Here is a 14,987-nt window from a genome sequence, read left to right as displayed (position 1 = left end):
CCATCATTGAAATCTGTTTATCACTTTGTGGTTACTGTCGACTACTATATCAGCCTTAGGCTGCAGGACAACAAGAATCCCCTGCCATGAGCACACAGGTTGCCAATGAAATTGGCAGTGAAGAATTCAATATCAAAATGTTCATATCAGCTAGTCAATTTGGCTATAGGTCAATCCAGTCCCATCCGCTCTCAATTATTTGCATAAAGATATTAATCCCGCGGTTGTTCGGTTTGACAGGACCATTGGGTCAGTCCGATGGAGCAGCGGCGCGGGAGGTAATCCCCTCTCCCTTCCAGCCACTCCCACCGACGGGCTCTGTGCTCTCACTCGCCCGTTTAGCTTGAGTTGCTTCTGATGCTGCAGCTACCGTAGTCGCTATATCTCCCCATAACAGCAGTCATGGCGACAGAGGTCCAACCGCTCACTCTGGATCGAGGTAAGACGCACAATCGTCGGATTCGCTTTCTTGTTGAATTATTTCTGGATCCCGAAACTTGAGCGAACGATGCATTGGCGGACCACATTTAAGTTGAAACTACTATAGGCTATCATATCATTTTTACATTCGTCAGCTTATATTTCTCTCTCGCTGGATACCGTTATTTGCTGGGAATAAAATGTGTGGACCGTTTGGTGCGCACTCTGCAAAATTGGATAAAACGGCTTAATTAAATAATGCTGTTCAGCAATATTATAACGAATGTGTTATCAACGTACAGTATTACATCCCACTGCATATGAATAGAGTGGATTTATCGCTGTTATGTAACATCCAATAGAATATTATCTCGTTGTATTATTCACTTCGTGATTGGGAGAAATAATGTATTGCGCGCAGGAATCCAATCACGCTTTAAATCCTTACTTCTCTACACATCAGACAACTTTTGGATGGGTAGGCTTAAGAATATAAAACAAACAGCTTTTTGAATTGGTTTATATTTTTCTTGAATGTAATTGTAATTTGGACAGTGAACAAGAAAGGGGCACAGGTCTTCACCACATAGCATACCTGTTGTCGACAGTGAAAAACGAATTCACCTGCGGCATTATTTTAAAAGGAAGGTTGAGTCCACAATGTAGTCTACCTATAGCCGCCTACGTCATATTTCGGAGTAGTAATAGGTCGACTTGCACGCGGACTTCAGATGATATTGCTTTCCTACAGTAGCCTGCATGTCCAATGATAACGGATTGATAGCTTCTGATAGCTTCTCCTGGCTATTCTTTCATTTTGATATTCGAAACGGGGACCATGGGGAAATCAGATTAAATGTGTAGCCTGCTTAAAACGAATCCGGTGGTGAAATGCATTAGTGTGGCTGCATGGCACAAACGAAAGGGGTGGTGTTAAAAATAGAGAAAGATGATACATCTGGGAAAAGTAATGGGCATGGGCCCACTTTGAATGATTGCCACAACAGTTAGTGACCGTAGGAAAAACGGTAAACGCCGTGGAATAAACAACTCACGGGAATGTAGAAGGCAAGAGGATACAAAAATCTGTCTAAATTGGAAAATGACAAATGGTGACCTCTCTACGTGGTGTTGAACACAGCATTGCGCATGAGTAACCGAACCTGGTTGTTATCATGAAGGATGGAATGGATGTAAACCGAACGAGGATCATCAGCGAGTGACCTGTCTTTATACCCAAGGAATAACGGATAATATAACGGGTTTATTCCCATTTTTTAAACATTGGCTCATTTGAATGATTTACAGTCAATTCAATGCTCAGTGGCAATTGGATTCATTATTGCAGCAACTGTATACGAGCTTGTATACGAGCTTGAATGGGGAGTGGGTGGCTGTATACGAGCTTGAAGTGGCTGTATACGAGCTTGAATGGGGAGTGGGTGGCTGTATAGGAGCTTGAAGTGGCTGTATACGAGCTTGAATGGGGAGTGGGTGCAAGGGCAAAAACATGATACAGGGCAAAATGATAAACAAGAAGCTGCGCTTTGTTCCATGAGGGGAAGGAACATTTCTGGCATTGAGATTCTATTGATAAACAAGCCATTCATTATATGACACATTGGGGAAGAGTTTTGTTCTCCCCAGTTAAACTGAAATATGTGTGCCAGTATAGGCTACTCAACCCTTTCCATTGGGTTTACATAGGTAGACTAGTGAGTCAGAGCCCCTAACATTTCAGAGAGAACATTCAGGTGGCTGCTGTATCCACATGCTCATTAAGTGGCCACTGCCCCGCCGCAGTGATCATGTATTGTAGGGGATCATAATGATAGCTTTACAAGAGCTGTCATTGTCTTTGCACAGAGTCCTTTGTCGCTACTGCCACTAGCGAAGAAACACTGTAATTGATATTGAAAAGAAGCCTGTTTCTTTGTTGAAAGCAGGATGTGTTAGGGATTTGTCACACACACGAAGAGGCGGGAAACTCACATTGTGCTTTGAGGTCATGACTGCACTTCCTGCTATTGTCTCAGGAAATGACTCAAACGCCACTGTCCTGTGGAGAAACAGCCTGTGTTGGAACCTCCCTGCCCATGGCACCAAAGTTCCCCTTCAACGATTGACTCTCATTCAAACACTAACCGGCACCAGGCATGCCAAGACTATTGAAATTGATAGAGATACTGAGAGAGTTCTCATCAACTGTATGCCATGAAGTCCTAATAATATCAGTCAGGCTGAGGCTGTACAGTAATCACAGTGAAATGTGTTAGTGCTCTTTCTGCCAGATATTTGCTGATGGAGAGGAATTTGAGATATATTCCTATATATTTGCTGATTGAGCGGTGTAGTAAGACACAGATGCTCAAACAGGTTTCTGTGCCGTCTGAAATTACAGTGGAATTACTAAGATTCCAAACATCGAGGGCGAGCAGAAGCTTGAAATCTGGAAGTAAATACTTCTTTGATGCTCTCCGTGCATGGTTTATTGCCATAATAAATATAGAACAACCGCACATTTCCTTGCAAGTTAAAGGGCAACACACTGTAGCCTGCTCAGGGCCCTAAACATGTTGTCTCACCATACTGCAGACAGGCTTTGCTTGCAGAGATCACTGGATTTGTTCATTGTTGCGCAGCCACCTTCCTCTTGTACCTTGCTTTGGGTGATAACAGAGAGGAGGGATTACAGGTGAGGTGAACAGCCAGCTCGGGCAATTTCATCAACGGAGAGCTGTTTAGAATGGCACAGCTCTGGGTAAGCTCTCATTAGAACCACAGTGAAAAGAAATGTCATTTGTTTGGGATGGACATCAGCCAGGTAATCAGTCAGAGGAAGGGAGACAAAAACAAAGTTCAGAGTGTTATTCGCTTTTGCCTTAGGCTAATGAGCCCTGATGGGGACAGTCTAAGGAGTGATTCATTTTCCCAGGAATGTCACGGCAGGGCCATTTAGTGTTAATTCACTCGGCTTATGGGGGGGATTGATAAAGGGAGTTGCGTCCATTTAAAAAGCTGTCCTGTTGAGGAGCTGGCCTTGTGTCTGGCAAGCCCCTGCTGGCCTGTTCCTCTACTCATCCAGAGAATGAGCACAGTAGAGTTTTTTTGTGTGGTAATTTCAGTGTGGTTGCCAACGGCAGAAAGGACACGCGGGTCAAAGTGGGAAGTGGCAGATGGCATGGCCTCTCCGGGGCAATTTATTCTGGCATGTGTAAGTCAGCCATTCTGGTACTGACAGTGTTAGGGCACTGCTCTGGGAAACATTACATGTGGGAGTGAGGAATAGCTCAGACTAGTCTTGAATCAATCAGCTATGAAACGATTCTCTATTAGGACCTTAGACGTCCCAGTAGATGTGGAGAAATGCACCTGCGTTGCAGTCTCTGTTTTCATCAGCCCCACGTCTTAATGAGCCAGCTGAGTTAATTGGACATGCTTATTTACACCGCACAGCATTTGTATTGAAACAACGTGCAGATATTGGAAAATATATTCTATTCAGCTATGCTCTTTGTTATCAACAGGGCAATTATGTGATGATATTGGAGCACTGCCCAGTTTTTCAAACAGCTCAAAATCATGTTTAGACTCTTACTCAAGTGTAGAAAGCAGTGAAGCACTCACTGTTTAATACTGCGGCGTGGAAAGGCTTGGACCCCAGGAAGAGTGAAATAAGCCGTGCCTAAGGCAGGACAGCACAGACCTGGTGTGTTTCAGCACAGCAGCATTGCTAGCTGCTTTTTGTGGTCTTCACATTTATTTATGACACATCCCGAGTGGTGGCTGCATTAGTAGATCCAGTCATCAAAACAGAGCAGAAAGGGAACTCTGTGTATTTGAAAGGCTGACTCCTTCTGGAACTGGTGATTGTTTTAGAGACCATGCTGTTTATAGTTTGAACGTTGTGTTTCATCAACATAATACCATAATTTCTGTGGTCGTCCGTCATTGATGACATTTTAGGAAATCTCAAGGTAACACACTGCACAGTACTGTATATTATAGATTTATCACTAAACGTCTTTACATTGTCAGTCACAGAAACAGATTTACCACTAAACTTCTTTACATTGTCAGTCACAGAAACAGATTTATCACTAAACGTCTTTACATTGTCAGTCACAGAAACAGATTTACCACTAAACGTCTTTACATTGTCAGTCACAGAAACAGATTTACCACTAAACGTCTTTACATTGTCAGTCACAGAAACAGATTTACCACTAAACGTATTTACATTGTCAGTCACAGAAACAGATTTACCACTAAACGTCTTTACATTGTCAGATACAGAAACAGATTTACCACTAAACGTATTTACATTGTCAGTCACAGAAATAGATTTACCACTAAACGTATTTACATTGTCAGTCACAGAAACAGACTTACCACTAAACGTATTTACGTTGTCAGTCACAGAAACAGATTTATCACTAAACGTCTTTACATTGTCAGTCACAGAAACAGATTTATCACTAAACGTATTTACATTGTCAGTCACAGAAACAGATTTATCACTGAACGTATTTACATTGTCAGTCACAGAAACAGATTTATCACTGAACAGATTTACCACAAAATGTCTTTACATTGTCAGTCACAGAAGCAGATTTATCACTGAACAGATTTACCACAAAATATCTTGACATTGTCAGTCACAGAAACAGACTGTAGTGGACTAATTGCTTCTTAGATACGCACTATTAATTGATTGATTCCTCTTGGAAATGGCTCTTTAGAGGACACTGCTTTCAGTAACACTTCAACAGCACTTTCAGAATATTTCTCTCCCAAAGTTGGACACCCTCTAAAACACCTTCATCGTTGCCTTAGAACATGAATGAGAATGAGAATAAATCTTTTATTTGTTGCCTGCCTCAAGAATTCTTTCCCACAAAGAATTCAGATATAATTTTTATTGGCCTTTGTTCTATTGCTTTTACTTCTGTCTTTATTACTGTTAGGGACACATACGTCGGCCCATTAGGAATGTATTCATACGTACACTGAAGGACGCACAGTATCATTTTGGTTCAAGTTGGCCACAGGGATTTCAGTAAACAGTCAGTTTGCTTCACTCTCTGTTGTAATTGGAGACGGATGATAAACCTTTCAAATAGAGAAATGTGTCATTAACCAGTGATTGTGGAAATAGAAAATGGTAGATGAGAGCCCTATGTGACCGCTCCAAAGAACACGTCTCGTTACTTTCAGCTCAACCAATCAGGCAATGGTAATGTGTTCTCACTGCTGTGTGGCAAAGAGAAGTTAAACTAGGTCAGATGTTTGGCTAGTAGCATCAACGTTCCTGACTACTCAATGCATAGCAATGTACTGGTGTTTCATACTTTATTTAGTTATAGAATACCGAGGCAAGAAACATGCCTCCCCAACTTCACAGATTGAATAAATGTGAATTAGGAGTTGTATGTTTAATTTTTAACAACCATTGTTTTGTATTCCATCTCTTGCTCCCATCCTTAATTACACCTCCAATAAGAGCAACAGTATCACCTTGACACCTTTGTCTTCCCTTGAAAATATGTGTCAAATGAAACAGGATCATTTATTTTATTTTATTGCAAACAGTGCTCATGCCTTGCAGAGGTTCTAATGGCAACATCGATTTGCAGTTGTGTCGGCGTTAAAGCTTAACATACAGTAACTGCTCTTTAAATATGTTCATTTTGAGGCGGAGGGAGGAAGGGTGAGTCCCACAGATGTTGCGGACATCTGTCCATCTCTAGAGTTGGTGAAGCGCCAAGGGGGCTGAAGTCTCATTGGAGTGTGGGGAAGAGGAACGACGAGCAGAATGCTAATGGTTTAGTGGTTGAGTGAATCCATCTCAGTGGAGTGAGGACAGTGGTTTGAGGACAGTGGATTGAGGACAGTGGAGTGAGGACAGTGGAGTGAGGACAGTGGAGTGAGGACAGTGGGGTGAGGACAGTGGAGTGAGGACAGTGGAGTGAGGACAGTGGAGTGAGGACAGTGGGGTGAGGACAGTGGAGTGAGGACAGTGGAGTGAGGACAGTGGGGTGAGGACAGTGGAGTGAGGACAGTGGGGTGAGGACAGTGGGGTGAGGACAGTGGAGTGAGGACAGTGGAGTGAGGACAGTGGAGTGAGGACAGTGGAGTGAGGACAGTGGAGTGAGGACAGTGGGGTGAGGACAGTGGAGTGAGGACAGTGGGGTGAGGACAGTGGAGTGAGGACAGTGGAGTGAGGACAGTGGAGTGAGGACAGTGGGGTGAGGACAGTGGAGTGAGGACAGTGGAGTGAGGACAGTGGGGTGAGGACAGTGGGGTGAGGACAGTGGAGTGAGGACAGTGGAGTGAGGACAGTGGGGTGAGGACAGTGGAGTGAGGACAGTGGAGTGAGGACAGTGGGGTGAGGACAGTGGGGTGAGGACAGTGGAGTGAGGACAGTGGAGTGAGGACAGTGGGGTGAGGACAGTGGAGTGAGGACAGTGGAGTGAGGACAGTGGGGTGAGGACAGTGGGGTGAGGACAGTGGGGTGAGGACAGTGGAGTGAGGACAGTGGAGTGAGGACAGTGGAGTGAGGACAGTGGGGTGAGGACAGTGGGGTGAGGACTGTGGAGTGAGGACAGTGGAGTGAGGACAGTGGGGTGAGGACAGTGGAGTGAGGACAGTGGGGTGAGGACAGTGGGGTGAGGACAGTGGAGTGAGGACAGTGGAGTGAGGACAGTGGGGTGAGGACAGTGGAGTGAGGACAGTGGGGTGAGGACAGTGGAGTGAGGAGAGGGCCAGATCCATGCATACTCTCAAGCTCCTCTCTCAGATGGGTTGGAGTGTTAGTTAGTAAGGCAGGCCAGAATCGTGTTGGCTGACTGTGTGTTACCCTCCAGATGTACTGTAGTTTTTAATGGAGTGGCTCCGGCTTGGTAACGGGCCACGCCATGTGGGCGGTGAGGGTATTCTTAGTGGTGTGTAGAGATACTCTTTCAAAGCGGTTTGCCTTTGTATTAGTATTGTAGGCTGAGGGATTTGCTGTTGGTGGTGTAGCTCAATATTACCATGGTTTTACTGGTCTGTGTGTGTCTACATAGCCAACTATAATAAGGACTTAAGTTCTCAGCAGTCTCCTAGGTGATGTGGCTGAATGCACCACGCAGGGAGTTGATGTGACGCGTGGCGTTGTAACGTGTCTTATTTGGGAGTCGTTGCAGACTAAGCTATTTGGATGTGACGTAACTCTGTGCCTGGATTCCCATAGTCATTGAAACTGCAAATCACCCTGGGCCGCCAAGTCAATCTTATACCCTGGGGGGTTTATACCCCTTAGATCACACACAGAGGAAACCATTTGATGTCTCACTCCTCCCACCGTAGACAAAATACAGTATTCCAGCAGAAATGCCTGACGTAGGCAGCTCCTCACAGGACTGGATGGTGTTCTATTACTGCTGCATGTTCTACACCAATTATCACACGACACTATCCACGGTCTGTCCAAGACATTCTGTCCACAAATAGCCATCTACTTCTTGAAACAAATCGACGCGACAGTGCTTGCAGAGGGGATGAGCTAGCAGACCAAGGGAAGCAGGGTGGATGATGGGCATGATATGTGTCGCGATGCAGCAAATTAAATGCAACTGCTGGAGAGGGGAGGCTTTTATGACCGATTACCTGTAATAACTCTAGGAGCAGGAGAGGCTCTGCTGTAGTCTAGCCCTCATCACTGGTCTAGGGGGATAACAACTGTCACATCTGGTAGCAACAATCCCTATTCACTGCTGGGGTGTTGGCTGACTGGGCTCAGACACTGGACAGTCTGAATAGGGGAGATGGGGCATGACATTTATGGCGTCGTTACGGGATTTGCGTTTTTTTTTGTTATTCAAATATGCGTCTAAAATACTGCTTTTCCGGACTGCTTTCTCCTTTCAAACAACTTGATACCTGAAATCCTTCCCTTTCGCAATCAAACACGGTTAGCTTTACTTTTACAAAATAGCTTCTTAGCCTATAACCCAGTTTATTTCAAAGAATACATTTATTTAATTCCCCAGACCGAAGTTGAAAGCCAAACTACTTGAAAGTGGTGCTGAACAGGTGGAGAATACCAACTATTGCTTTTGATCAGTGTAGCGTCAAAGTACAAAAACTGACGTCCCGAGAAATCCCATCTATCAACAAAAATGTTTTAGAAATCTTAAATCTTTGATGTGTTGCTCGATGTTGGAGGCTTCGTCAGAGACCTTGACGTGGATGAAGAAATTGTCGCTTAATGAGAAAATGAGAGCAGGCAAAAGCTCTCCTGATCTGGCTCTGACCTCGCTATAATGAGAAATAAACGCTCATAAAACTACCCAGGCTGCTTGGAATAATACCAGCAGATTACTAGCCACTCATTAGTGCAAAGCTAACTGTTTTTTACAGGTATGGTACAGAATATTGTACAACCTCATTCACCTTAGGGACTCATTGTATGCTTATTAAAGCTGATGGAAATTCTGTACATTAGCTACATTAGCTACATTACCATTGTAGGGGTAATGTAAAGTAGTAATGAATACTGTTAGATCCCTCCATTCACACAGGTTTGGAGAAAAGTGTCCTCTTTCCTGTGTCCGACTCTCTATGGACCAGCTTTAATTCCGCTCTCGTCTCCCCGTAGCTTAGGGTTCTTACCAGAACAGGCTGCCTCTAGGGTAGACTACACCACCCACGCCTAGACTTAGAGCGTTGGGCCATTAACTGAATGGTCGCCAGTTCAAATACCCAAGTCGACAAGTTTGGGGGGGAAAAAATCAGCCGATGTGCCCTTGAGCAAGGCACTTAACCCTAATTTGCTCCGGGGGCGCCGTACTACTATGGCTGACCCTGTAAAAAAAAAAAAAACATTTCACTGCACCTATCCGGTGTATGTGACAGGAAAACATGTTATTTTTGTACATCCTTTAGAACATCCTATGTGATATTATCTATGCTATACAACACCATCATTACAGAAGATGCTGAGTGGAGTCGTGGAGTTTGATGAATGCCCTGTAAAGATCTCCCTGACAGCACTTTGTGGCTTGAAGTAACCAATCCTGATGGAAATCGACCCCACCATTTCTTCTGGTTTAATGTAATCCACGCTGGTTCTCTGGGTATCATGTTCTTTGTCCATGTATACTTGTGTACTAACAGTAAATGTTGTGCCCTTGTAGGTCTGTTTGACTGCCTAATACAGGCACAAAACAAACCTGCCCAAACAACACCCCGGTTCTATGTATGCAGTTCTCCCTCCTCTTACCTAGTTCGCCCGAGGTCTGTAAAAGGTAATAGCTTTTCTGTCTCCTCTCTGCCTCACCGGGTTACACTAGATTGTCTTCCGTCTCAGTCCAGCCTCCCTGGGTTCGGCGTGATGTTTATAAACATGGTCGGTTGTTTACTTCTCTCTGTTGGTGTGGTGCAGAATGTGGCACTAGTTCAACACCAGGGTAAAGGTGTTTAAGATGATTGTTTAGAATCCTTGCACCTAGCCTCAGTATACACTTGCTGTTCCAATGTAGTTGGATATTTCTAGCATTAATAAAGTAGAATCACTTAACGTTTCATTTTTCACACCTAAGCTATATTATCAACTCCAATACAACATCTTGCAATTTCCCTCCTGGGTGGCACTGTGTCACTGTGTTCGACATCAAGCTCGGTCAGAAAAATATCAAATCTGTAGCTGATTACAAGTAGTATGATCATTTTCAAGCAACTCGCTGATCTTTGCCCATGCTCAAGGGATAAAGGGTTGACAGATGCACATTATCCACCAACTGCTTTTTATTTAGTTTCTTCTAGAACAACTGACCCAACGAATTAGGCTGAGCACCAAATCCCTCCTCTCCCCTTCCAGCATGTACTCTCATTTCTTTAATTTTCTCTCTAAAAGTGTGAAAATAATCTGCTTTACTCTGGATTTCTTCACCGGATGATAATTAGGAGTGGAGAGTTTACTAGACACAGGAGTCAAAGTCTTTAACTCCGAGGCATCATGGGTTTGTTTTCAAGGATCTAATGCTCGTGGTGCCTGCTCCTACCAGGAATCGCTCGCTTTGAACGGAACAATTCCCTTCCCCGAAGTCCGCCCCCCATTTTCTCATGCATGGAGCAGGCCTAATGCAAACTATGCTGGGATTTCTCTCTCTCTCTTGTTCCCCTAGGCCTTGACTCAGTTTTTTTCCATTATCCTCTCTATCGATTCACTCCGGACTTCTTTTTCAAGGCTGAGGTTAATGTAATTCAATGGGGCATTTTTTTCCTTCTTGTCATTTCTCTCTTTCACTCTCTCTCTCTCTCTCTGACTTTCTCCACCTCTCTCTACCTCTTCCTCTCTCCTTCTCTTTGCCTCTCCCCCTCTCTCCTCCCTCTCCCTCTCTTTCTCTCTCTCTGTCAGATGTAGCCAGGGCGATTGAGCTGCTGGAGAAGCTACAGGAGTCCGGAGACGTCCCAGGTCACAAGCTGCAGTCCCTGAAGTTGGTGTTGCAGAGTGAGTTCTGCACAGCCATTCGAGAGGTGAGTCGATTCCCCTGCACCACGGCCCCAGGGTCCTTTTCCTCCTGCCAACACAGGGAAATTGACCACAGGTGACTGATGGTTATTTGAATGAATATATGTGGCTACACAACAATGCAGACTTTTAGGGGTGTTTTCCCAGACATGGTCAGCTCAGATACACAGACTGAAGGGTAAGAGGGCCATCAATACAGACTGAGGTCATCTAGTAGGAAATGTAATCTACCAGAGGAAATGTCAGGGTGGGCTGGCCCTTTCATTGGAGAGCAGGATGAGAGAAGCCTGGCCTGGGAGTCAGGCAGAGACACTGGAGCCTGGTGCTGCCTGGTGGTGGGGGAGGCGTCATGTCTCTGCCAGGAGTAGCAGCTAGGCAGCACCCTACAGACTAGGTTACAACAGCTGGCCATTGAGAGGGAAAGAGCGAGAGAAACACTTCAACCACCAACAACACATCCAGTCACCAGGGAAACTAGAGAGGATCCGCTTGGATTAGATGCAGAGGCTGACGTGGCCATCGTTTCCAGTCAATTATGTCCTTGTGTGAGCTGACACTTTGCCACGGTGCAGAATGGCTCTTTCTCGTAGAGGTCTGACTGCTAGAGGAGCTGGAGAGTGAAGATGAGTGGTCGTGGCCATGATGATGATTGCTGTTATTAGAGATCGTTATCAGCACATACAGTTACGCTGCAACATTCAACAGCTGTGGTGTTCATGTCAGTGGTTATTGGACTAACAGACTCCCAAGGCGATAAATGCTCTCATGTCTTTATGGAAGATCAGAGAACATGGTGTTTATGTGAATAGCGCAATAGCTTGCCATACGTGAGAATGTCACATGTGTTTACAATCCAGCAATGCTGTCACAACCCCTGCATTCACTTTCCTAGCACATGCACATTTTCCCCAGACTATGGACAGTGACGAGCATCGTAAAACACTCCCCCCCCTGCTCGCTCTTTATACCCTGACATAGCAGGACTAGACCGCTGAGCCTCTTTGAGCGACATTGGTGAGTTAATCGTAATGCAATCACCCTGTTCTGTGCTGCAATATGTCTGCAGATGGGAAATCTTTGTCGCTGAGAGAGCCACGTCGTGGGGGTTCTAACCAAAAGGAGACTGTATTCTTCAAAACAACTTTCTTATTAGATTTGCAAAAATGAAGCAATCGATAACAACCACTCAAACATTGCCACCATTTTGTCCGTTCCGTCCTGCATGTTGTTTCCACACGTAGATTGTTAAAACAGAATGTCACATACTGCAGTCACACCTAAACGGCTCTTATCTGTACGCCCAGACAAATGACTAAGTCACACAAGACAAGCCTGTATCGGCAAAATACTAACGTATAACAATGTACAACTCTCCAAGTAAAAACAGCATAGTATGTTCAATGAAACAACATAGTATGTCATTAAATAATTTCCTCCACAGCTATTACAGGAAGATTAAGGGTTGTGTCAGAGCCATATATTGTTGTGCGGTATTGGGATTCACCTGCGTGTCATTTCATTAATGCAGATGACCTATACTGCATTAAGCTGGGGCCACCAGGTATTGTAATTGAACGATTTGATTTGTTCCCCTCGTCTCATATCTGCTGGTGAAGCTCATTTCATTGGTCTGATGAGCAGACACAGAATCCCACAGACCAGGGTAGCTTGATCATGTCTCTACTGTAGAAGTCAGAGGTGATCCGGCTGAAAACCTTCTTCACAGTGTCAATAGAATTTACAGCCACATGAATCAGCCTAGCTATGGGTGAGGGGGTTAACTGGCTAACTGTTGATAGGGGAAATTGATGGGGGATGGAAACGCTTGCTAAGGTGAAAGACCCACAATTACAGAGAGATGGAGTGAGGAGGAGCGTTGCTCTTCCCAACCTTGTCTATCAATGACATCTCAGAGCTCAGGGAAAGTCCCTGAATGAGTTGTCAGAGTCAATCTGCTTTGCAAATGGAAACGGAAGGACACCAGGGAAGACGACTGGGAGCGCTAACCAGCTGGAAATGATGGAGATTATGATGATTTCCAGCCACTCTGTTGGCTTGACTTAAAGCGCTATGCATATCAAGAACTGGTCCTGATGAAAATCATCCGAGAGGCCCGAGCAAACGATTCATTCCACACATGAAATCGAATCATGACTTTCATTAGTCACAAACCAATGCAGGTCATTTTTCCTTGCAAAAAAAAAAAAAAAAAAAAAGCATAGTATGTTCCAATGAACTGAATCAATTCTGTGATCATAGAGTTGTAGTAGCCTGATGATAATGGAACAGGGCATATGAATACGGGTCTCACTTTGAATTCATATAAAGGAAAGGATTTGTGTGCCGCTCCATTGAGAGCAGACCTTAGTCTCTTACTACATTTACTGTGAGCTGAAGGCTGAAAGCCACTTCATTTAATTATCTCTGTGTGTTTAATATTCTCTTTTTATGTCATGCTGACAGAGCGAGGGAGGTCTGTGAATGAACAGTTATTAAATGCCATTTTGCTTCTACCAAAGGACCCCTTTAAACTCAGTCAGCTAGAGAGAGGAGAAGGAGAGCTCTTCAAGCTCTCTCTCCATCTCATCCTTCCCCATTTTGCTCTCCACTCCCCGACTCAGTAAAGAGAGGGAGACGGTCGGGGAGCCATGGTTACACGGGTCGTGCCAGGCACCTTCCGGGCAGCTCTCTCCACTATCAGGCATGGTGTCGTCCTCGTAAGGCTGGCGGTAGACGGGTAGCCCCCAGCCCATCAAGCACAATGAGCCTTCCACAGAGGTTAAATAGATCTGGGTTAATGAAAGCCTGCCGTGGTTTACGCCCAGTGAACCGGAGAGTCAGGAGAGAGGGGGGAGAGAGAGAGAGAGAGAGAGAGAGAGAGAGAGAGAGAGAATATTCAGGAGGGACAGGAAGAAAGTAGAGTTAGGAGGTAAAGATGGATGCGTAGTAACAGGAGGGGGAATGGGGTAGGAATGATGTCTTCAGGAGTGCAAGTCTTTCAAATCTCATTCTCTCTCTCTCACGCTCTTTCTACCTGCATGTACAGTGCCTTGCGAAAGTATTCGGCCCCCTTGAACTTTGCGACCTTTTGCCACATTTCAGGCTTCAAACATAAAGATATAAAACTGTATTTTTTTGTGAAGAATCAACAAGTGGGACACAATCATGAAGTGGAACAACATTTATTGGATATTTCAAACTTTTTTAACAAATCAAAAACTGAAAAATTGGGCGTGCAAAATTATTCAGCCCCTTTACTTTCAATGCAGCAAACTCTCTCCAGAAGTTCAGTGAGGATCTCTGAATGATCCAATGTTGACCTAAATGACTAATGATGATAAATACAATCCACCTGTGTGTAATCAAGTCTCCGTATAAATGCACCTGCACTGTGATAGTCTCAGAGGTCCGTTAAAAGCGCAGAGAGCATCATGAAGAACAAGGAACACACCAGGCAGGTCCAAGATACTGTTGTGAAGAAGTTTAAAGCCAGATTTGGATACAAAAAGATTTCCCAAGCTTTAAACATCCCAAGGAGCACTGTGCAAGCGATAATATTGAAATGGAAGGAGTATCAGACCACTGCAAATCTACCAAGACCTGGCCGTCCCTCTAAACTTTCAGCTCATACAAAGAGAACACTGATCAGAGATGCAGCCAAGAGGCCCATGATCACTCTGGATGAACTGCATAGATCTACAGCTGAGGTGGGAGACTCTGTCCATAGGACAACAATCAGTCTTATATTGCACAAATCTGGCCTTTATGGAAGAGTGGCAAGAAGAAAGCCATTTCTTAAAGATATCCATAAAAAGTGTTGTTTCAAGTTTGCCACAAGCCACCTGGGAGACACACCAAACATGTGGAAGAAGGTACTCTGGTCAGATGAAACCAAAATTGAACTTTTTGGCAACAATGCAAAACGTTATGTTTGGCGTAAAAGCAACACAGCTCATCACCCTGAACACACCATCCCCACTGTCAAACATGGTGGTGGCAGCATCATGGTTTGGGCCTGCTTTTCTTCAGAAGGGACAGGGAAGATGGTTAA

At 44.6% G+C, this 14,987-nt stretch overlaps 1 protein-coding gene across 2 annotated transcripts in view; it reads left to right on the top strand.

Moving 5' to 3' along the window:
• Positions 1 to 271: 271 nt before the first annotated feature.
• The window catches only part of LOC118373078 (protein lin-7 homolog A), a 28,319-nt gene continuing 13,603 nt past the window's right edge, over positions 272 to 14,987 (top strand). For both annotated transcript variants that reach the window (XM_035759145.2, XM_035759146.2), the window contains exons 1-2: positions 272 to 439; positions 10,823 to 10,941. In XM_035759145.2, coding sequence (XP_035615038.2) covers positions 403 to 439; positions 10,823 to 10,941 — 156 coding nt within the window. In that variant the 5' untranslated portion in view covers positions 272 to 402. The remainder of the gene's footprint in view (positions 440 to 10,822; positions 10,942 to 14,987) is intronic.

Source organism: Oncorhynchus keta, chromosome 13 (genome assembly GCF_023373465.1).
Source record: "Oncorhynchus keta strain PuntledgeMale-10-30-2019 chromosome 13, Oket_V2, whole genome shotgun sequence".
Taxonomy (NCBI): domain Eukaryota; kingdom Metazoa; phylum Chordata; class Actinopteri; order Salmoniformes; family Salmonidae; genus Oncorhynchus; species Oncorhynchus keta.
This window is presented reverse-complemented; position numbering and strand designations above follow the sequence as displayed.